Here is a 22,634-nt window from a genome sequence, read left to right as displayed (position 1 = left end):
GTACTATTGGTGGTGGTGGTGGTATCAAGTGGTGTAAGTTAATGTAATTGTGTAACTATTTTTAAAAATAGGGAGTGTGATATTTTTTATAAAAGAGTATAGATAATATAAAATGTCAAAGACAATTTTGGTAAATCAAAGACAGAAATTACTAAAAATAAAAAGAAGTCTTTCACTATATAAGAAAGTAGAGATAAATATGAGGTTAGTATTTTTTGTCAGAATTCAAAGAGTGCGTATCTAGTCTAGATATGAAATATACGAATTTCTTATTCATGCTTATGACCGTTCTTAGAGATGTTATTTTAGCAAAATCATCAATATTAACATGAATTCATGAGTAAATAATATATGTATACAAATTGCCCAGTAATTCACATGCGAGGTGCCAATTGAAGAAGTAGTATGAGAGTTGCGATCAGAGCTTTGGTTTGAAAAACCCAAGTTCAATTATTAACAAACATCGGGTTTTACCATTAATTTGTTGAGCCTATGAGCAAAAGGGGTGATGGGTTTTCCCCATATCGTGGGACTATTGGGCCTTGGCCTGTCTGGTTTAGTTGGGCCAGCTAGTATAGAGTTTGGGCTATTAAGTGTGTAATTGACTTTTTTTTTTTTTTATTTATTAAAAAAAATTACATAGGTTTCTTATGGAAACTAATCAAACTATATTCGATCTAACCAACAATCCGGGTTCGAATCTTGCCAGAGGCAAAATTGAATTTAAGTGATTGACTTACCTTGACACTATCTCTGTTAGGGGTTATGTAAGTACTAATTTGGTACATAGAATTAAGCGGTTCCTATCAATCTACCGTTTTTTAACTATATTTAATCTATTTTATTTGTGTAACATTTGACTACCGATGGATATTTAGTTGAGGTGAGAGACTTTGTTTGGGTAAAGGTCCTGACTCAAATATAAGTATTACGTTTTTTGATTTGAAGATAATTAACCAGAAAAAAATACATCTTTTGACTAAATTTTGTTGTATATATAAATGCATATTATAACATTTTATCTATATCTATAATTTATTTATAAGTATTTATAAAACAAATTAGCTATTCTATTTTTAGAATTTTTAATCTTTTAAAACATTTATAGCATACATCTTTTATAAAACAAAATAGGTATTCTCACTTATAGCATACATTTTTTATCTACTAAATTAACTTAATGAACTTCTTAAATCACATAACTTATATATTTCAGATCAATATTTTACTTGTTGCCATTGCCTACACCGCCGCATCGCGCGAGTATTCGTCGATGACGATGCATACTACTCGGTAATGACTAATGTGGCATGTATGTGTCAAATTTTTATCACAAAGTATTTATTGCATACGGGTGGTAGATACAAATATTTAAAGCATTATTCATTTGAATTACAGGTAGCTGTCGTGCAGCGAAAACAAACCAAAGACATGGTTGATGACGATCACGTGATTAGGCGGAGTATGGAGGAGCTCCGCCATACGTTTAGGACGGGAATAACCAAAAATGTTGATTGGAGAAAAGCACAACTTGGAGCAATTCTTAAACTGATCAATGAAAACGAAGATACCCTTTTTGAGTTACTTCAGTCTGAGCTCGGAAAGCATCCCGTTGAATCGTATCGTGATGAAGTATGTTTTGTATAGCTCGTCTCGAGCATCGATCGTTATTTTACACACACACAACTGTTTATGATAAATTTGTACATAAATGTTTTAAGTGTTTTAGGATATATAGTAATATATTGTTATTGTTAGAAGTAATCGTCCCGTTTGAGATTAATTAACCCTTCCAGAAAACCGGCCCCTTCAGTCTGGGTTTGCGACCCAAACCGAAGCTAGAGTATTGAATTCTAAGAAGGGTTATCAATCTCACATGGACGATTAATTTTAACACTTCACCATAATCTTATGAATTATGATCACTAATTCATAAGTGATGATGATACATTTGATTATTATCTAGTATGTTTTTTATGTAGGAACTACACAGTACATGAGTACATGACATTTGTTATTGTTTATATATATATATATATATATATATGTCTTACAGATTGGGGTAGTGAAGAAATCGATCGAACATGCATTGAGTTGTATTGACCAATGGGTATCCCCAAAGAAGGTTTGCTACTTAATTTCTTCTTGTTTTCTCAATTACAAAAGTTTAAATATAATCTATTTGAGAAAACTCTTCAATTCTTACAGAGAAAACGCTACTTTAGTTTTCAATACTCTAGTATTAGCCAGCATTTTGTTTCATTTTTCATACTCAATAGTTTCAATAGGTGAGCATCCATCATCTGAAATCGTAAAGTCTATTGATCCATGTAACTTTGTGGTGCGTGTAGCCGTGTGCTACTACTGCATAACGTTTATTGATTTAGCTAAAACTGGCAAATTAACATTTTGCTTCACATACTGCGATAAATGTAGTCCAGTCCCTAAGACCATTTACATTAGTGAGTGAGATGAAGCCAAATAATGTTGACTAATAATGCTAATATGATCAAACGCTATATTGTTTCTGTACAGGGTCGACTACCTCTACTTTTCTTCCCAGCAAGTAGTAAAGTGATGTCTGAACCACTTGGCATAGTTCTCATTATTGGTTCATGGAACTTCCCAATTTGTAAGCAAGTTTTAGAGTAACTTCATTAACTGTTTTCTTAGACCCAATTAAAGCTTGATGCATCACAAACGGTTTTTCTTTCTTATATTTGCAGCATTGACATTAGACCCGTTGGTAGGAGCAATATCTGCTGGTAACACAGTGGTGCTAAAGCCATCAGAGTTAGCCCCCAAATGTGCCTCTTTTCTTGCCAAAACGTTGCCAGATTACTTGGACCCCAGAGCCATCAAGGTTATAGAAGGTGGAAGGAAAGTGTCTAGCCAGCTGCTAGAATATAAATGGGACAAAATTTTCTTTACAGGTAGATATCATACATGCTAATTATAAAATTTATTAAAATCTTATTCATAAATCGTTCTTTCTATGTATGCAATTGAAAATAATGATGTAAGTTCAGTCGTTACCAATGTATCTATTTTGCCTCCTTATAACTCAAAAGCTGGTTTTCTTTCTCTTCTGATCAATTTTGCAAATCTTAGGGAGTACAAAGGTGGGAAAAATTGTGATGGCCGCAGCCGCAAAGCACTTAACCCCTGTCACATTAGAGCTAGGAGGAAAATGCCCTGCCATCTTTGATTCCCTCCCTAACTCGGATATGAAGGTGCTTTAGTACTCCTTGATTCTATATGCATTCATGTCCAAAAAAATATAATGTGCGTGACATTTTTATCCTGATCGGGACCATATCTTAATCGGTATTATGGTATCTCACTTCTGGCGTTTCAAGGTGGCTACAAAAAGAATTGCTGGTGGCAAATGGGGGCCTTGCTCTGGACAAGCATGCATAGGAATCGACTATTTGCTTGTGGAACAAAAGTTTGCCTCTACTCTGGTATTTGTGATCTTTCTTTTCCAACTATTGTTCTTGTGGACAAAAGATATTTTTTAGTATGTCATTCATTTGGTTTTCTTATTCTAGATTGAACAATTGAAGAAGACTATTAAAAGATTTTATGGGGATGATGTGAGAAACTTGAAAAATCTTTCTAGAATCGTCAACAAAGTCCATTTTGATAGACTGCGAAATCTTCTTGGAGATCCTGCTGTTGCAAGTAGTATCATTTATGGTGGTTCCTTCGATGAACAAAACTTGTAATCTGCTTTCCTATGTCCTTAAAGATATTACCTAATACATATTTCTTGTTTAATAACATCTCCTTTTTTTTTGGGTAATTTAATCACATTACAGGATTATTGAACCAACTATCTTGTTAGATCCTCCAGTAGACGCAGAGATCATGACTGAAGAGATATTTGGTCCGTTTCTTCCAATTTTAACAGTAAGTAGCAATTCGTAGATAAAATCCTTTTTAACGCTCTTGCAAGGTTTCTTTGAAGATACTAAATGGTTTCAGCTATGTCCCTTGTTACATTAGTTGGATAACATTGAAGAAAGCATTGGATTCATCAACTCGAAACCAAAGCCTCTTGCCCTTTATGCATTCACCAAAAATGAAAACTTCAAAAAACGGATATTAGCAGAAACATCATCTGGGAGTGTGACTTTCAACGATACCATGGTTCAGGTACTTGCAAAATCTATATCATCTTTGCATGAAAGTAGCTGAATTTAAGGATGCAATTAGGTTAATTATGTTAATTACACGGGTGTAATTCATTCTTTAAGAAAGACAATTATTTCACACAATTCCACAACAATTTACAATTGTTAATTTGCAGTTTGTGTGTGACAATCTACCATTTGGAGGCGTTGGGCAGAGTGGGTTCGGTAGGTACCACGGGAAGTATTCTTTCGATACATTTAGCCATGAAAAAGCGGTATTGGATAGAAGTTACTACTTTGAGCTTGAGCCGAGGCATCCACCATGGAATAAATTCAAGTTGGAGTTCTTAAGGTTAGCATACAGCTATAAGTATGTGGGTCTGGTCCTACTTCTGTTGGGGTTGAAAAAGCCATCAAATTCTTGAGATAAAAAGAGGGCGAATGTGATTGTGAACTTGTTATACAAAGGCATCTAGTACGATTATATATGTAAGTCTGATTAACGTAACCATATTTATTGATTTAAATGCATGAAGACTGTATTATTTTGTGAAAGGATGGTGATGTGCCTCCAGTTTTTGGCGATACACCACAGAATGTGTGCTTTATTGTGTTATACAGTACAATCTTGTAAAACACAGTTAGTGGCGTATCGTTAAAAAGCGGTGGTGTAGAAATCACTTCCGATTGTGAAAGCATATTATCTATACCTTTCTAACTTTATCTGGTTTGGTTTTGGGTTAACTTAATGACTATACACAACATACTTATAGCAAAGGAAATCTTAACTCAGATGTTTAGACTTCATGAGGCCTGACCATTAGGTCCTTCATGGTGGTTACATGATTTACATGCCACACAAACTGGAGCAGAAAAATGGCCCAATGTTTATCAATTTGATATGGAAAACGTTGTGGGCAGCCGACGACCCATTTTTTTTTTTTTTTACACTCTGAAATCACTAGCAGAGTAGCAGACAAAACACTTTAAAAAACCAAACCTATCAACTAAATAATAAGATTGATAGTCAAACCTATTCTCAATTCCCTTCCCTAAAACCAAACACCCCCTAAAACAAAATTCTACTTTGTTACTCGTATTTAATATTCCAAACAAAATGCCTTATTGTTAATTATTTACTTTTTCAATAATCTCTCAAACTTTAGGATAACTTTTAACAAACATAAAAGTAGAGGATACAATTTGTAACATCACCAATTATCCTCCAAAATTGGTCAAAAACCACCACATTCCTACACATGAAAATATTCACCACTCATATTCCTCCATTCCAACCACAATCACCACCACCACCACCGCCACGTCATCATGTTACCGTTGACCGTCAAATTCCGATGAGACTCCATAATCTCCATCGTGTCACCACCACCGCTCATCTCAATCCAATTCAATTTCATCTTAAAAACACAAATCACATCAATTTCAATCCTAATTCTAATTTCACTTTCATCAGCACGATGAGCGATTCCGAAGCTAAGAAGGAGATCAAATCCGGAGAAGATTCGATCGGTGTTAAGGAAGCGGAGAAACAGCCGCCGGAAAAGTTGCCGGAGCCGCCGGAGAAACCGTTGCCGGGAGATTGTTGTGGTAGCGGTTGTGTTAGGTGTGTTTGGGACGTGTATTATGAGGAGCTTGATGAATATAATAAGATTTATAAATCCGAAACAGTCGGATCAAAGGTTTCGTAACTATTCGAGTTATGCGAGAGCTATAGATTTGTTTTTATGATTATATGATGAATTATTTGGATAAATGTGTTGTAATTTTATGAAATCTTATTGTTGAAGGTGATCATTAATATTATATGAATGATTAAAATGTTGTTAGATCATATTTGTATAGAGTTTGTTGTGTACGTATCACGTATCAGGTAAGTAAAAATGTTGAGAGCAAATTACCATTTAGACTAAATATAAGTATCTTATCGTTTTAACTAGCTGCTCAATGTGGTGTTCCTAGGCTATAATGAGAATCAAGAGATATCAGTTCAAAATTTTGAATCTATATGTATATGGACTTTAACTAGAAGTATCAAATAGGTGTAACGTATGAGCTAGGCCGCCACAGGGTCTTCCGGCCACTGATTATTCCTTCTTGCTTAGTTGTAAATGTCGAATTGACCTCCCAATGCAATGACTTCAAATGGTTCTCTATTTCTCTTATCATGTTTGTTTCATCTCGTGCGATCAAGTTCCCTCCTGGTCTCAGGATCCTATCAATCTCAGCCATCACGGCTCTAATGTTGCACCTGCAGGCATAAATACATCCTATCAAGGTTACTTTATCTTATCATACGTTATCTTAAACTTTGTGTACTTTTCACTAAAATCACCTGGTCTTCAGCTTTGAGAACAAGTAGTCTGAATGGAGAAGGTCATAGGTTCGAGGATATGTGCTAAAAGACTCGCACCAGTCGTGGTAGATCCCAAAGAGACCCCTTTCAAATATTATAGGGAGTGTATCAGGCGAATTTATGTTCACAACGTTCAGTACCCATAGTTTCAAGTCTTTTAATGCAGCAGCAAACCTGTAGCCATACGTTAAATATGAATCAATTAATTGATTAAAAAGAATCTCATGTTAGAAAAAGAAAAGAATCTATGCCTGGTTTGATGGTTTTTTCAACACCTACCCACCATAAATAGCTCTCATGTCCATAACATTTCGTATATTCGACCAGTTGATCCCTAGGTTATACATGTATGTTTCGTTAATCACCCGTTTCCAATGTTCATAATCTGTTTTAAAGTCGTCTGGAGCTGGTTTTCCGTAAGTTCCTATCTTGGACTTGTTTAACCAGTATGGAAGGTTTTGAGCTCGGTCTGGCCATTCTGCGGGCCAATGTGAACCTCTTTCTGTGTCCTCTGTTGGCAGCGTGTGTATACATGTTTGTAGAGGAACGTACCTGCCAATCAAAGATTGATATTACTTGACCCGTCTGCTTAGAGGTGGCAGAGTGGCCGGTCAAAATGGGTTTGAGTTAAAAGGGGCTGGGTGGGCTGGGTTTTAGTTGTAAGGGGCTGGGTTGGGTTAACATGCAAATACCTTTTGTCTCTTATTTCTAAAAAGCTGATGCCGTTAAACTAAATCTATGAGTATAACAATTGAATTGGAAATAGACTTTTTACAACTTTTGGCCCATTTGAAATGTTTCTCTTATCGATGTTTTAATTTAACATACCCGACTTGACTGGTCCAATCCGATCAAACACTAGAAGGGATGAAACTGCCAAATCTTACGAATAAAGGTGTGTGAAATGCTTTTAAGTCGTACCAAGCAGCATTAGGGTCGTCATCGAGTATACACATGGGAGGAAGTTGCTTCTTTCTAATGTTGTAGCATTCATTCAAGTCCGGCTTGTGGTAAATCGCAACACCAATCCCATCCATTATGTCCTTCTTGATGGTCACAAGCTCCCAACACATTGCAACCGTTAGAGCAGACATCTCTGATAAGGTAGTAATGCTTATAAAAGTTATTCCAGTGCACCTAGTAGCTAGTTAATGTACAGAATTTGAAATTATACCTGTCCATATTTGGATATCTTCTTCAAGTGTTCGATAAACAGGTGTTGCTGACCAAACAAAGTACCCTCCTGGGCGAAGCAAACGGTTAACCTCCAAAAGTAGGATGCCACCATCCTTATGCCAAGGTACTTTACAATGAACACAATTTACAAGATCAAAAACTCTACTTGGAAATGGAAGGCGTTGAGTGCCCATCACCGCAGAAATTGCTGGTATCCCTCTTTCTAAAGCAAGTTGGACTTCAGCTTGTTGTTCATTTCTGGATGCAAAAGACATTGTTAAAACGTCTTTATCGAAAAGGTACCCTCCAAAACTTGCTACACCACAATCTACATCAAGAACTACTCTGGTGTGCGTTCCCCATGCTATATCAGGGACTTCCTGTGGTTCTTGGAAAATTAGTAGAATTTGATAGAAATGACTTTTATGAGGTTTATATAAATTTCTGTAATTAGTTTTTTATACCTCTTGTAGAAAGTTAATATAATGAAGAGCACCTTTGGGGAAAGTGATGAATTCCCCAGTCACCTTTACCAAATGTTGGTGTCGATTTATGTCCGATAAGACCTTGTTTGGCACATTATGGAACCATATCTGTCATTTACATCCTGAAACTTGTTATAAACTTGTTATTGTTTGTGCATAGGGTATAACTTTATAAAGTATCACCAAGGAAAAAGTTGTTATTGGTACTTTGTCTCTACTTTGAGGCCATAGAATAGGTGTCTTATAATGCTCCGGAAGAGAAACGAGACACATTGCAGGGTCCTTGGGGCAATGTCTCTCTTGGTGCTCATTATCAAAACAAGGTATATAGTTTGTTCCAGCCGTCACGTTGCATAACTCCCAGTCACTATTGCCAATGATATTGCCTTCCGCGAAAGTTGAGTTCCCTATGGAAGCTTTGATAGGAATTTTGGAGTTGACTTTGGTGGATTCGATCTTAGCTTGTTCCATTTTCTCTCTAACATCTCTTGCTTCTTGAAATTCGAGTTGGGCTTTTGTCTCGGCTGCTATTGAATGAGATTCTATCGGTCCATCATATTCGTGTTGTTCCCGTTCTTGTTCTTGTTCTTGTTCTTGTTGATTCTTGGTTTTCTTTTTTTGTTCTTGATCATGGGTCATTTCTTGTTCTTTGTTATCCTCCAATTCCTGAATGTCATCTAGGTTAGCCGCTTCTACATGTTTATCCTCTTGATTCCCCATATCACTTTGTTGATCATCCGTACTTTCTTCAAACACTTCACTCTCTTGCGAGTTTACTTTACGTTCCTCTTTTATCGACGCTTTCTCTTCTGATCCATTTGTCTCATCTTCAACCGCAGAAGTTGACATTTCGATTTCTTGTTCTTCTTTCACCTCCTCTTGAAGTTCCTCAGCCTCTTGTTTTCCTACATCACTATCATTCAAACTCTCGGCATCATCATCAACATCACTTGTGCTTTCTCGTTGAGTTTCAGTTAAATCATCACCACCCGCATCAAGCTTCTCATTCTGGCCCGTGTCTTGAATCATATCCATCTCTTTTGGGGGTTCAAGTTCATCATCATGTTGTATAATATCCATAGGAAAATCCCCAAGGATGTCTTCAGAAACACTAATATTAGTCGAGAGATCATCAAATTTATCTAGAGAAGCATCAATAGGAATTTTACGATTCAACTTTATATTTAACGAATCATCTTCGGCTGTAATGATCCTACTGGTGGCTTTGAACATGGAAGAAGTGGAGTTGGAGGTTAGTATCAAGACGCCTAAAACACATACGGTCACAAGCACGACCGTTTTCACCGTGGACGATTTCTTGTTACCACGAGGTGGTTTTCCAAACGCCATTGTTTGCATAGGCCGGTGAGGTGAAAGCAGAGTTGACAAACGGAAAAACATGAAAGGAAGAATGTCGAGGAGAAGTTTCAGCATGTTTTGTGGAGTTTGGATGTCTCTAGATCCAAAATAAATGGATAAATTTATTGGTAATACACTAATACCATATATAAACTCGATATAGTGGAGTAATTTATTTTAATAAAAAGTACGGACCGAATATTACAATGGAAGAGAAGCTATGTTATTTTAACTGGATCTACACTAGCGTGTCCCACACCCAAACCCAATACACAGGAGAAAAAAATTTCTAAGGCAAAAAACTTTGCTCTCACTTAAGTCTAACATTACGATTAATGGAGTATAAAATTAACTAGAACTATTAAAATTTGGATCTTGTGTTACAAGGTCTCAATTGTCTTGTTGAAACAGTTACATAAGTGTATTTGCGTTGAATCTTTAACCGCTTAATTAAAAAGTATAAGGGGATCAATCATGGTCGTCCAATAATTTGTAACATCCAACTTTGTAAAATATGGATTTCAAAATTCTTTTTTTAAATAAAACAATCATTTAATGCGGAATGGTCTCTTTAAAACATAATCATTTCCTAACAGGAAATGTCAATCATAGTTTTGGTGTTACTTATTGCATCACAACGACAATTCAAGAAATCCATAAACAACCAAATGACAATAAAGTCTCAATCAACCTAAATAAACGTCTAGGAAAGATGAGGCAAAACTATGGCAACAATAAGTTTTCGTCATAACAACCATCTACCCATGCCTCACTCTATGCAATCTTTAATGACCAACTTGAGGAAACACAACATTTTCAACAAAACAAGTGTCAGCTTAAAAAACCGAGTAAGATAACCATAGGTTGGAAAACAAGTTGCCAATTAAATCATCTTAATTAGTTCATACGCATGTCAAGCATATTACAAACAATCATCACATATCAATCAATTAACACAATAGAAAGATTACACTCCTACATGTGCCTAGCAGCCTCAAACAAAGTAAGTTATGGATTGGATTGTTGTTTTATTTATTATACTGATAAATATATTTGTCAAGGGCTCAGATCAAGCCTTCCTCCTCCTTCTCCGGCTGTTGTGTCACCTCTTTCTTCTCCGCCGAGACTGCTGCTACCAGCCACCACCACCTTCTTCTCCGCCGGAAACTTTAAGTTTCTTATGCATAACGGTATAATATCACGTTATGATTTACTTTAGTGAATATCGAGGACACATATGGTTCTTTTAAAAATTGAAGAACTATAAGTTCCTCGAAGAACAATGTAACCAATGTTATATAGTCGTTTTATAAGAAACTTTAAAAGAAAATATATAACATAAGTTTGCTCTATGCAAAACGTAAAGATAAATACAACTTATAAATAATAGAGCTTAACATCAATCGCTTAATTACCGCTTGATGATCTTGTGGTATACTGTATTTGATAAGGATCAAATAATTAATTAACAGGTATTCAAGTATAGATTTATCCCAAGAAAATAACATTATTTAATAACATATATATGATTGTTTTGTTTCATAAAACTTGATCGGATACCACAAGAAAGTTTGTGAGTTAATGTTCTGAAAATAAACTAAAATGGAAGTGAATTACATAAATATAATTACGATTACATAAATATGGAAGTGAATCATACTATATTTAATATTACAATATATTTGATATTATTAATTATTAGAAACAACCCGAATTGACGTTGCCACAAAATAAATAAGTTAGGTTGTGACTTCTTAACAAACCTACTACTAACTTGCGAATTGGATTGGGTAGGATTGATCTATAATTCTACACATATAATTAGGAATGCGATTGGGTCGATTTTTGGTATAAAGAAAAACAAAAGCCAACATACGCGTTTTCAATTCTGTTTTAAGCCGATTTAGTTTGTTTTCTTATCCGTTTTCTTGTTTTCATTCATTTATCAATTTATGAAGGCTAAACTAATAAGTATAATGCCATACAGTTGGACCACAAAACAATATCAAAAAATTAATCAGCAATATTGTTAAATAGTCTATTGCAATAAAGAGCGCCCCTGCCAATGGTACATTTCCAAATCTGAAAGTTTAACATACATTAATTGAGTAGTGTAAGCAATAAACATGATAGAAGTATTTTATAACTTGATTTGGGCTCCATTTCCACAACATGGGCAAACCTGTTATCAAAATATGCATTTGTTTTCATTCAGTTTTCAGAGGCCCAAAAGTACTAAACAACAAGCTCTTGAAATCAAAACATTGGCTTTCTTAATTCTTATTTTTCTGATGTTGTTGTAATCGGGTTCTAGTACTCATCAATCTGAATTGGATCGGCGAAGAGAGGAGACAAGATTTCTTAAAAGTTCTGGGAGATATCGGATTCAAGTATTTATATTTATATAATAAAAACTAATGAAACATAATTGGAACGCCAGAGACATAATTGTAAATCGATAGCGATTGAAATTGAAACACACCGGAGATGGGTGGCTCCAATACCAAATGGTATAAAGAAATTGGAGTGGAAGAAGATACACTACAACAAATAAGTTGATGCTTGACACTTTATTTTGGCAAGTCTATACAATATTTTAAAATGCACAGATTTAGTTTCTTTGCACTTCATCCTTTTGTGAAGTGTAAACAATGGCATAATATAATCACAAAACAATGGCTAGAAACTGCATGCTAATCTGCAGTTTAAACACTTCCAAGCAACAATGCCAAACACCCACCAGAAATTTGGAAACTGCTAATCTGCAATCAAATCAAAATGTGTATAATACATCTCATGATTATAAAAATGTGTATTAGTGTATATATATTAATTAAGTACACAATGAGATATCAAAATGCCTACAAACAGTTTACACCAATCATCCATGCAAAGTCCTCTAATCCACGTCTCCATAGCTAACCTTTAAGCTAGACAAAATAATGTAACACATATATAGTGTTAACACATGGATAAATAATTAAATATAGCTACTAATTAATACAAGGATCGTTAACTAGGAGTAACCAAACGCACACATCTAGATAATTGCAACCGCTTCTAATGATTGGTACTATTTAACAAGACAATACAAAACAGTTGCAACTATCAATGCAAAATACACGGTGTATCGGGCTCATAGGCTTTTTCGGAATGTAGGTTACGTGTATGAAAGTAGTCGGAATCAAATAATCAAAATCTAAGAGCAAAGATGAAATATAAGGTTTCAAACAGCTAGCAGCCCACATAAGCTAACCTTAAATCAGATGATTGGCACAATGCAGACCTACTTTATACCAAATATATATATGTTGAAGGCCAGTTAAACATATGCTGGATTTGGTAATGCGCAGGCTAAAGGTCTGGGTTTCCCAAACTTGGGCATTGACTAGTCAACATATTTATGTCATCAAAGTGGTTTATTGGCATCGATCTTAGCTTGTCATATTGATGTACGTGGTTTTGATAATTGAAATAACCCAAGAGTGCATATATGTCTTACAATCAAACTAGCAGAGTCTAATATAAGACATTGCTAGGCCCATAGATCAGCCCAATTTAAGGGGAGATCGTATCCCAAATTTTTATTTTATTAAGCCCATAGATAAGCTTAATTAATTTACATTTTTATTTTAATACAACAAAGTTGAAAATTACTTTTAGCACCAAAATCTAAGTCAAAGTGAAATCTTTTTCCTAAATTTGAATTCATGTTCAATACGTACATGAGTTATATGTTTCTTAAAGTTCAAAAATAACTTTTTTCTATGCGTACCAAAAGATTAATTTAATAATCCATACTTGTACAAAGTGTTCAAAGTTTGTCAAAATTACTTAAAATTTAGCTATGTACATGAAATAACGAATGTATACATTTATAGCTTATACCTTAAATAATACAAGTTACGCTAGCCTTTTATCTTTTAAACAACGTGTAACAACCAGCATAAAAAGTCGTTGGATGACATCAATAAAAAATTATATTTTTTCAACGCATTACGTGGTCGCTATGCTAGTAATTTACATCTAAATCCAAACCTAAATACATAACCAAAAAAAAAAAAAAAAAAAAACCGTACAAATATTCTCAAGCATCTTGTCGTGCGAGTAAAGTGAAAGATATACTTATGCTAAAGAAATTTCCAAACAAGTATTAAATTGTTAATTAGGTCATTAATTAATAGACTGGTCCCCGTAATGTCACCATAATCCCTTCATTATTAGCATAAAGAAAGTTTTCCCACATACATTAAATTATTGAATTTAAAGAAATGGGCATTAACTAATTTATAACACTAATGTCAATTATACTTTTTAGTTCTTTTGCTTTTTCATAAATTATATTATATTATACGTGCTTTATGCTTTTGTAGGAGAAAAGACACCTACATGCAAATTGTTGCTCCATTTTTTGGGAACAGTATATATGCTAAACTATGTAACATTGTATTCAAAAAAAACTATGTAACATTAGTACTAGTAATGGGTTAGATTATTTTCTCACGTAATACGCGAGATATTTATAATAATATAACTAACGGTTATAAATAAAACATGTTGGAATATAATAATATTATTATTTTAAAAGTTTTTTGTACCGAAGATGTTTAGTAATAATATAGGTATGTTATTATTATTATTTTTTTGTATAATGGTGTAAATTTAAATCGCTCACCTCCCCTTAGTATCTAGTATTCGACCAAGCTCTGTTTTAAATAAACTGAGAAAATACGGAATTAAACACTTTATGAGACAATGTTGTTGAGTCCAAAATTGACATTTAAAAGCTGTATATTATCTGTCGATAAAAATGATATAACTATTCGAAAATAGTTTCTATTATATGGTTTGTAGAATATATATTAGTTATAGTTTTGTATAGTGACTATGGAAAAATATATACAAATAAAAACATATTTATCTAATGTAATAATATAACTATCAGAAAACATATATATTAACCCGTGTATTGATAATAAATAAAACATATTAATTTTATACAACAAATATCAAATTACTAACTTTAAACTACTCCTTTTAGAATCTATTTGATAAACAAAATAACATTTACGTTAATATTTACATTACGATAGCCGGGTCACTTAATATTACCCAATTCATCCCAAAATAAGTGTTTATAGTAAAAATACGCACACTAAGAGAAATATATGATCATTGTTACATATTGATGTGAAAGAAAGATCAAAGGTGTTATAAATTATAGAAAATATTGTTGTATAATTAACTAAACATTTATATCATTAGGCCATGCGAAACAAACAATAAACATATCGAAATAAACCTCAACTTTTTTTGAGGCGAGGGGGCTCTCAAAAACAATAAACATATTGAAATCTAGTTAAGATAACGTATGCTAGACCTCCTGACATTCATAAGTAATTCACAAATCCAAAAAAATGAATATGTATAATCTCTAAATATATATAAAAGAGAAATCTTAATTCATAATTGGAGAAGTATGAACCCTTAAATGAAGTTCAACTTCTAATTAGAGTCATTATATCAAATGATGATGTTATATACCTTATTTAACTTTTTTAGATTTAATTTATTTTAGTAAATTATTATTATTTACTTATTTAAGTTTGTAGATATTAATAATTAATGTTTTTAATGATATAGTTTTGGAAACTAAAATTTTTTATATTTTACATCATTTTTATTTATTTTTTACAATAAAGTTTTCCTTTTTAATGTAATATTTTTGTATAGGATTTTTATCACATAATGAATAAAATTTGGTTATAAAGATTTTGGAATAAGACTTTTATCATATAACGCCTTTATTAAATCAATGTTTTGAACTAAGAAACGAACATAGAGTCAATAGTAAGTTATCAAAGTTATATATTAGAAAAATAATTGTATGAAAATTACAATAATATTATGCATAATTTTAACTTAGATTAACACAACATGCGATATTTAGATTGATAATTAAGTTGCTTAGTAATTTTAGTGTATAACTAAGTTGTTTGAGCAAAACGTTAAAGCACAAATACAATGACAATGCAGACATTCCGGATGAATGAAAAACATCCAAAGAAACCAAAACCTTACTTAGCAAGACCTCTAATAAATGATGTATACATTTTTCAACTGTATAGTCACTGTTAACCGGAATCCAAACAACCACTAATGTAACTTCATGTTTTTTAGTGGTTTAATTTTTACCTAACTAAATATTTATCAATTTATGATATTATAAAAATAAACATGTCGTTTATATAACACACCTATAATAATTTTTAGTAAAAGTAAGATGTCAATTTGGTAACGATATGCTTTGGTAATAATATATTTAATTATAATTATTAAGAGAATAAACAAATATATATATATATATATATATGTGTGTGTAATGTCAAACGAATGCCGCATTCAAATTAAAAAGTTATGTTTCTCGACCTACGTTAATTCCAAAAACAAACAATTTTAATCGAATTAAATCAAATAACTGGATAAAAAATTTATTAGTTATTATTAAAATATATATTAAAAAAGGATATGTTTTGACTAATCATATAAGTGAAAATAATAATATTGTCATTTAATAAATATGAAATAATTTAATTTGATCAAATGATTTTAAATCAAAGTTAAAGCTCATTCAAAAGTTTTTATTTGTTTAAGATTGAATTTAAGATCTTGTTATATATATATATTGGTAGATAACAAATTTAGACTATATATTTTGGGAACAGTATATATGCTGCAACTTTTTAATCTTTTTCCCGTTTTATCCATCTGGAGAGTGTTTTGTTTGATTCAGGAAAAGGAAAGAGACAACAAAAGTAGCGGGTTTTACGGGGAAAAAGAGCCAATGAAACAAAGGCATTCCACGTGGCACCACATACACCATTCGATCTACATGCAATCGTTTTACCCAAATTACCTTGATTTTCTTTTCTTCGAGTTTTACATGTTTCATCTTTTGAGGAGTTTTTGTCTCCCTACCATGAGCAAACATACATAAACCAATTAATTTTATACTTTAAAAATAACATGTTCTCATAAATCATAAGGATGGAGAGAGTACTCATTTCCTACCCAATCTTATCCAATTCATTCTCTAATCAAAATTTTTCAACTTACAACTACCTAATTCTACCTAATTCTTACCTAAATCCTAAGTATAACATACCCAATTCTTATCCAATTTCTTTTTCTTTTAATTTTTTATTTTTCTATTACATAAATAAATTAACTTAAAGCATTTCATTAAAAATTGAAAATAAACCCTACATAATAATGATAATAATAAAACATAAAACATAAAAATAATGAAAAATACTCGTAATAGTTCAAGGTAAAAAAAAAAGGAACTTTACAAACTAGACATATAAAACTCATAGATATAACAATAGTTAAGGGGCTAAATTTGAAATTCTCTTCTTCTTCGTTATCTCTCTCCTGCAACTTCTACTAATTCATTTTATTTTCTTTTTTTACTTATGAAATGCTCAAACTATATTGAGGGGACCACGTTTCCAACGTTCGGAAATCCTTACCCAACCATCGGTTTGTGAAGTCGATTTCCTACCCGATTGCCCCTACCCGAAAGCTACCCGACCCCCGGCAGTGGTGTACCCGATTGTGGTCGGAAAACCCGAGGGCTTACTGATGGGTACTCCCTCCGCCCTAAATGGATGATCGGGTAATCTAACTTTCATAAATACGTACCTCTGATATTATGTGATTTGTTACAAAATATCATGATTCTTTTTAACAATATCATACATGCAAAATGATCAAGGTTTTGTCAAAGTGTTGTCAAAGATGACCAAGGTGATCGTTCTAATAAACATTTTGCGATGCATTTTGTAGAGAAGGTCACATCTCTCACATAGTCTACAAGGCGTAATGGCAAGAGACGATCATCTCTTTCTTGAATTATGACATTTTTTAAATTTCCAAAATCCAAACTAAAACGACTCTAATTTGATGTAATTTTTTGTTGTTGACAAATTTTATCCAATGTTCATCTTCTACACGCTATTATACATTGATTTCTACTAGGTTTTATAGGGTCACATACTTATACTTCAATTTTAATTTTTTTTAAACGACATAATTTTTTTCCATGAAATAGATATAGTTCTCAAAAGGTCTTGTGTTCAAGCCTTGGGGAGGACATAGGAATTAAGTCCCTTTATGTGGACTTGGCTTAGGTTTACCTATATTAATCGTCGTGCCTTTGGACGGATTTGTAGTGAGTTTCCCTCCATCGGGTATTTGAAATGGGCATTTCTAATTCGAGAGAGCTTTCTAGCGCGGACCCGATTAAGACAACGTATGTTAGACCTCCCGTTCTCGAATCGCAACACAAAATTTCGAGTAAAATTTACCTTTCAAAAAGATATAGCTCCCAAGAAAAGGACGATGGAACCAAATACCACATACCCCAAAGCAGGGGTGATCCAATTATATATTTACATAACCACTGGGTGTTAGCCCAGTAGCCAGCCGCCCCCTGCAATGCTGGGGCCCGCCATGTGATATCCTATTGAATAAATGGGTCGTAGGTTCGAATCTCGGCCTGCACACATGAGGATTTATTCCGTTGTGGGGTATTTGGTGGAGAGGTTTTACAGTGATACGGGTTGTGCGGCTTGCTCATATCGAAACCAATGCAGTTTTGGGGATCGGAGTGTTCCCTCCAAGCTACACCTTTTGGAACTATATATATGTACATATATAGGGTTTTATTTTTTTATTGTTTTTTACCATGCATGTTGGGATCCATTTATCTTATCTAATTATATATATATTTTTTTAGAATATTATAAATATAACATACAAGTTTAAACATACAAATATCATGATATCGGAAAAAAAAAAAAAAAACCCCAAAAAAAAGGCAAGCGTGGAATAGTGCCAGCATAGTATCCAATGATATATCTATATATCGTTAGATCGCACTAAAAGACAAAATTATATTTATAGAGACCGATGTTGGACACATAATTAAAAACCAGTTCTATAACCAGTCTCTTTTATTACCGGTTCATATCGCAAAGATCAGTACGTAGTCAATCACGACTAATTCTCTGAATCCAATTAATCATTTCATTCCTTAAATACCAGCCTCTGGTAATATACACCTAGCTACTTTTGAATAGCATCTTATAATTTGTGAAGGTATTCAAATCTGTGACCTATTTATATAGCAATCAAGGTCTTTCATAGTGACCCGGCAAAGGTTATTTTGCCGTGAGAGAATGATATCACGACAAGTGCAAACGAGAGTTGATTGTTTCCTTTATGTATTTTGACAATAGTTTAAAGATCAACGAAAAATAAAAAGAAGTTAATATATAGATATAGAAATTAAGATATATTATATTTAAAATACTTGTAACACTAAATATTTGAGTTTTAATTAAAAACCATGCATGATGAAATTTCTATGAATGGCGGTGTAGTGAGGTGTAATGAGTCTTTTTTAACCAATTCCTTAATTATGTGGTATGTTCCGATTATTTCATTAATTGCTAGTGATGAGATCGTTTTATAACTATGGGAGGTTATGTATGTTTTTTCCGATGATTTTGAAAAGGCTTCCGACGCTATTGATTAGAAGAACTATGATCAGATTTTTCATGGCTAACAGGCCCGGGTTTGTTGGGAATCAGAAGAAGAAAACTATTAGGTACGTCCGTACGTATAATATAGTTGGCTTCATATGACATTCGATTGATGAGAGTCGGTAATGAATCTCTTAATTATCGAAGAATACAAGATCGCCATTGATATTATTACGTGTCAAGCTTTAAAATAATACTCGGATTTCTCTAGCTAGTTAAAGCTAACAAGAAACAGCATATATTGAGGGATATTATCATGATTGGATAAGACAATTTCATAATGTCACAGTGTCACACTTGCAATTTGCAAATGGTGTGTGAATCATGGAAGAGTGTTCTGTTTCAATCATATATGAAAATCTTTCACGGATTCTCGATCATTTGCTTTAATTTGTTTGGCTTCTTGTCCAAAGGTACTTTGTGTGATATCCGATATGCACTCTCTTGCTAGTTGCTACCTATTTTGTTTTCCAAGCCATGCATTTTCAACTCCCTGGTATATATGTAGAGATCGATGAAAATTAATAGTCGACATTATTAATTATTCAAAACAACCCGAATAGATGTTAAGTTGTCACAAAATAAATGGGTTAGGTTATGACTTCTAAACGACCTACTACTAACTTGCGGATTGGATTGGGTAGGATTGATCTATACATATAATTAGGAATGTGGTTGGGTCGAGTTTTGGTTAAATTAAAAACACAAAAGCCAAACCCACAATTTATGTTTCCGGAAATATAAACATACGATCTCAATTATGTTTTTAGCCGATTTAATTTGTAACGGCCCATGATCGACATCTCATTGTCCAAGGTATGTACAAACTTCATCATTATACAATGAGGTTTCTCTGTTTTAGTATCCCGATTGAATGTTCGAAAAAAATTTGTTTTTTTTAGCCGTTTTTCCGTTTTCATTAATTTATCGATTTAGAAGGTTAAACTAATAAGTATAATGCCATACAATTGGACTACAAAATAATTATAAAAAAAAAATCAACGATAATGTTAAATAGTCTATTGCAATGTCCCAATGGTACATTTCCAAATTTGAAAGTTTAACATACATTAATTGAATAGTATAAGCAATAAACATGATAAAAGTATTTTATAACTTGAATTGGGTGAAGGTTTTAAGCTCTTTGACCTCCACTTCCACAACATGGGCAACCTGTTATCAAAATATGCATTTGTTCTAATTTGGTTTCCCATACCCAAAACTACTAAACAACAATGTTAAAAAATCAAAACATTGACTTTCTTATTTGTATGATGCTGCTGTAAGCGAGGTTGTAAAACTCGTGGATCGCAATCGGATCAACGAGGGAGGTAACAAGACTTTTTTGAAAAATCGGAAAGATATTGGATTGAATTATCTCACTACAAACAATATTTCATTTGTTCACATTTTTAGGTGAGTGTGAACAAATTAAAAATTTTGTCATGCTTTTTAGTGTGTAGAAATATATTGAATTAAAAGTGTACGCAAATTTTTACACACTAAAAAGTGAGGAGAATAAAAATTCACACTTTTTAGTGTGAACTTTTATAATTATTTTGTTACACCTCATTTGTTCACGGTAATTTTTTTAGTTACCGTGGATAAATGGGGTGTGACAAAATAATTATGAAAGTTAACACTAAAAAGCGTGAACTTTTATTTCAAACACTTTTTAGTGTGGAGAAATTTCAACACACTTTTAATTCAATATATTTTTACACACTAAAAAGCGTGACAAAATTTTTAATTTGTTCACACTCACATAAAAGTATAAACAAATGCAATATGATTTGTTGTGTCTATATGATATAAAAATAAAAAAAAGTAATGAATTGAAGTTATATGTAGTAGCAAATTAAAATAATATAAATAACTTCAAATTTAATCATAATTGTCAAACAACATTAACATAATTCTTCAGATATAAATATAACCGTCTAAAAGCAGTTTAATTTTTTTTTAAAATAATAAAAGTTTGACTTAAGTTGACCGATTTTTCCGATATCCGACTTGTCCGGGTCTATTTTACCATGGTTGACCTGATTTCATAACATTGACCGATTTCATGGTCGATTTCGACCGAATCATATCTTTGACCAGTCGATCCCGATTCCTATCCCGGGATGTTGGTCGATACGTATGATCTTTACAACAATGGCGGAGGCCATGCTTGTATCGCCCCTTTGTCGTCCACGTGCCTTGGTGTACTCTATCCCGAGGGGCGATATGAAGTCTTCATGTTGCTTTCGGTGTTCGATTTTGATCTCCAAGTTATTGATCCATTTTACACACATCTATGATCTATCCTAACATTCTTAGCATGCCAACGCAAGTCCTTCACCGTGTCAGCTGTCAAGTAGCCTCATTCATTCTACGTTTTTTAAAAAGATTCCTTAATTTAGTCTTATAATTAAGTTGGTGTTGTTGATTTTTTGGTTTTTCTTGCTTCAAATTTTTATGAACTATAAGATATCAATTCAAAGTTACAATAGAACTAAACGTGAAAAAAATGACAAACCACGAACTATTCATGCAATTTAATTACTCTTCTAAATCTATATATATATATATTCATAATTATATACGAGTATATATTCATATTTGTATGTATTGATATACAAAACAAAAACAAGAAAACAAAAGGTGGGTTCTCCTTGTGAATAAAAGTTGACTTAATGGCTAGAAAATAAACACTGATATTGGAGAACAATACAACCAGTGGAAGGACCTTTATGTAATTCACTCATACACACTTGCTACTACAAATTCTTTCACTGTGATAGATTTTACAAACAGAAAGAAAGAAATTAAAAAAGCAAAAGAAAGAAAGAGAGAGAAAGACAGTGATGAAAGCCCCCAAAACAAACAGCGCCTCCTATCAATGAAAGAATTATTAATATTAATAATAAAGCAAGAAACAACAGCAGCAGCAGCAGAGAAAGAAAGTTTATTGCTTTAATGGCTATGGCGGCGTGGCAGACCTGTAAATTTTGGCTTTCTTTAATGCTCTTGTTTCTCATACAACAACAATAACTACACACACACCCCCTTTTAATTTATTAAATAAATGAAACCAAATTTTACAAAAACCCTTCCTTTCTAGCAGCTAATATACTAGAAAATTCAATTCTTTCTCATTTTCAAACCATAGCTTTAGCTTTCAGAATTGACATATCTGATTTCAATTCCATCTCAGAAAACAATTTCAAGTCTACCAACACCAACCAACCATTTGTATCTTTAATTACATATATTTTAATTTATATATATAAAAAAACAAGTTTGTTTAATAAATAATAATAGTATACTGTAGTAGTAATTAAGATATCTAGAAATAGGGTTAGGAAGGTAGACATAAATAAAGTTTTGTTACAATTTTTTATCTTATGCTCATGGATTATTATTATTTTGAGTCACAATTGGTGTGTAGGAGTAGTAGTAGTACTTGTAGTAGTAGTAGTAGTCACATAATAATAATAATAATAATAAAAAT

The 22,634-nt window shown here is 32.8% G+C and overlaps 3 protein-coding genes across 3 annotated transcripts; 2 read left to right on the top strand and 1 right to left on the bottom strand.

The window, feature by feature from the left end:
• Positions 1–1,364: 1,364 nt before the first annotated feature.
• LOC122587403 (aldehyde dehydrogenase family 3 member F1) lies at positions 1,365–4,691 on the top strand. The gene is made up of 10 exons (XM_043759563.1): positions 1,365–1,632; positions 2,057–2,125; positions 2,536–2,632; positions 2,727–2,933; positions 3,112–3,233; positions 3,360–3,464; positions 3,552–3,724; positions 3,822–3,912; positions 4,009–4,158; positions 4,313–4,691. Exons 1-10 carry the CDS (start codon positions 1,432–1,434, stop codon positions 4,559–4,561), a joined length of 1,464 nt encoding a protein of 487 aa, XP_043615498.1. The 5' UTR covers positions 1,365–1,431; the 3' UTR covers positions 4,562–4,691.
• Positions 4,692–5,360: 669 nt separating this feature from the next.
• Positions 5,361–5,988, top strand: LOC122588577. The gene has a single exon (XM_043760716.1). The coding sequence runs from the start codon at positions 5,396–5,398 to the stop codon at positions 5,843–5,845; it is 450 nt and encodes a 149-aa protein (XP_043616651.1). The 5' UTR covers positions 5,361–5,395; the 3' UTR covers positions 5,846–5,988.
• A 200-nt stretch (positions 5,989–6,188) lies between these two features.
• Positions 6,189–9,521, bottom strand: LOC122588196 (probable methyltransferase PMT27). Its single transcript, XM_043760321.1, has 8 exons — positions 8,915–9,521; positions 8,379–8,695; positions 8,151–8,279; positions 7,685–8,066; positions 7,432–7,606; positions 6,790–7,062; positions 6,490–6,684; positions 6,189–6,405 (listed from the first exon to the last, which is right to left on the bottom strand). Exons 1-8 carry the CDS (start codon positions 9,519–9,521, stop codon positions 6,189–6,191), a joined length of 2,295 nt encoding a protein of 764 aa, XP_043616256.1.
• Between the last annotated feature and the right edge of the window lie 13,113 nt (positions 9,522–22,634).

Source organism: Erigeron canadensis, chromosome 2, assembly GCF_010389155.1.
Source record: "Erigeron canadensis isolate Cc75 chromosome 2, C_canadensis_v1, whole genome shotgun sequence".
Classification (NCBI taxonomy): Eukaryota; Viridiplantae; Streptophyta; class Magnoliopsida; order Asterales; family Asteraceae; genus Erigeron; species Erigeron canadensis.
The sequence above is the reverse complement of the archived record's forward strand: the minus strand, read 5'-3'. Positions and strand labels throughout refer to the sequence as shown.

Excerpts from the sequence above, each read along its gene's own strand:
- LOC122588577 (XM_043760716.1), top strand. The coding sequence starts at position 5,396 with ATGAAAATATTCACCACTCATATTCCTCCATTCCAACCACAATCACCA.
- LOC122588196 (XM_043760321.1), bottom strand. The coding sequence starts at position 9,521 with ATGGCGTTTGGAAAACCACCTCGTGGTAACAAGAAATCGTCCACGGTG. Across the intron at positions 7,063-7,431 it reads GACGACCCTAATGCTGCTTG|GTACGTTCCTCTACAAACAT; the intron begins GTACGACTTAAA and ends TTTGATTGGCAG. Across the intron at positions 6,406-6,489 it reads TTCTCAAAGCTGAAGACCAG|GTGCAACATTAGAGCCGTGA; the intron begins GTGATTTTAGTG and ends TTATGCCTGCAG.
- LOC122587403 (XM_043759563.1), top strand. The coding sequence starts at position 1,432 with ATGGTTGATGACGATCACGTGATTAGGCGGAGTATGGAGGAGCTCCGC. Across the intron at positions 2,633-2,726 it reads TTCATGGAACTTCCCAATTT|CATTGACATTAGACCCGTTG; the intron begins GTAAGCAAGTTT and ends TTATATTTGCAG. Across the intron at positions 3,465-3,551 it reads AAAAGTTTGCCTCTACTCTG|ATTGAACAATTGAAGAAGAC; the intron begins GTATTTGTGATC and ends TTCTTATTCTAG.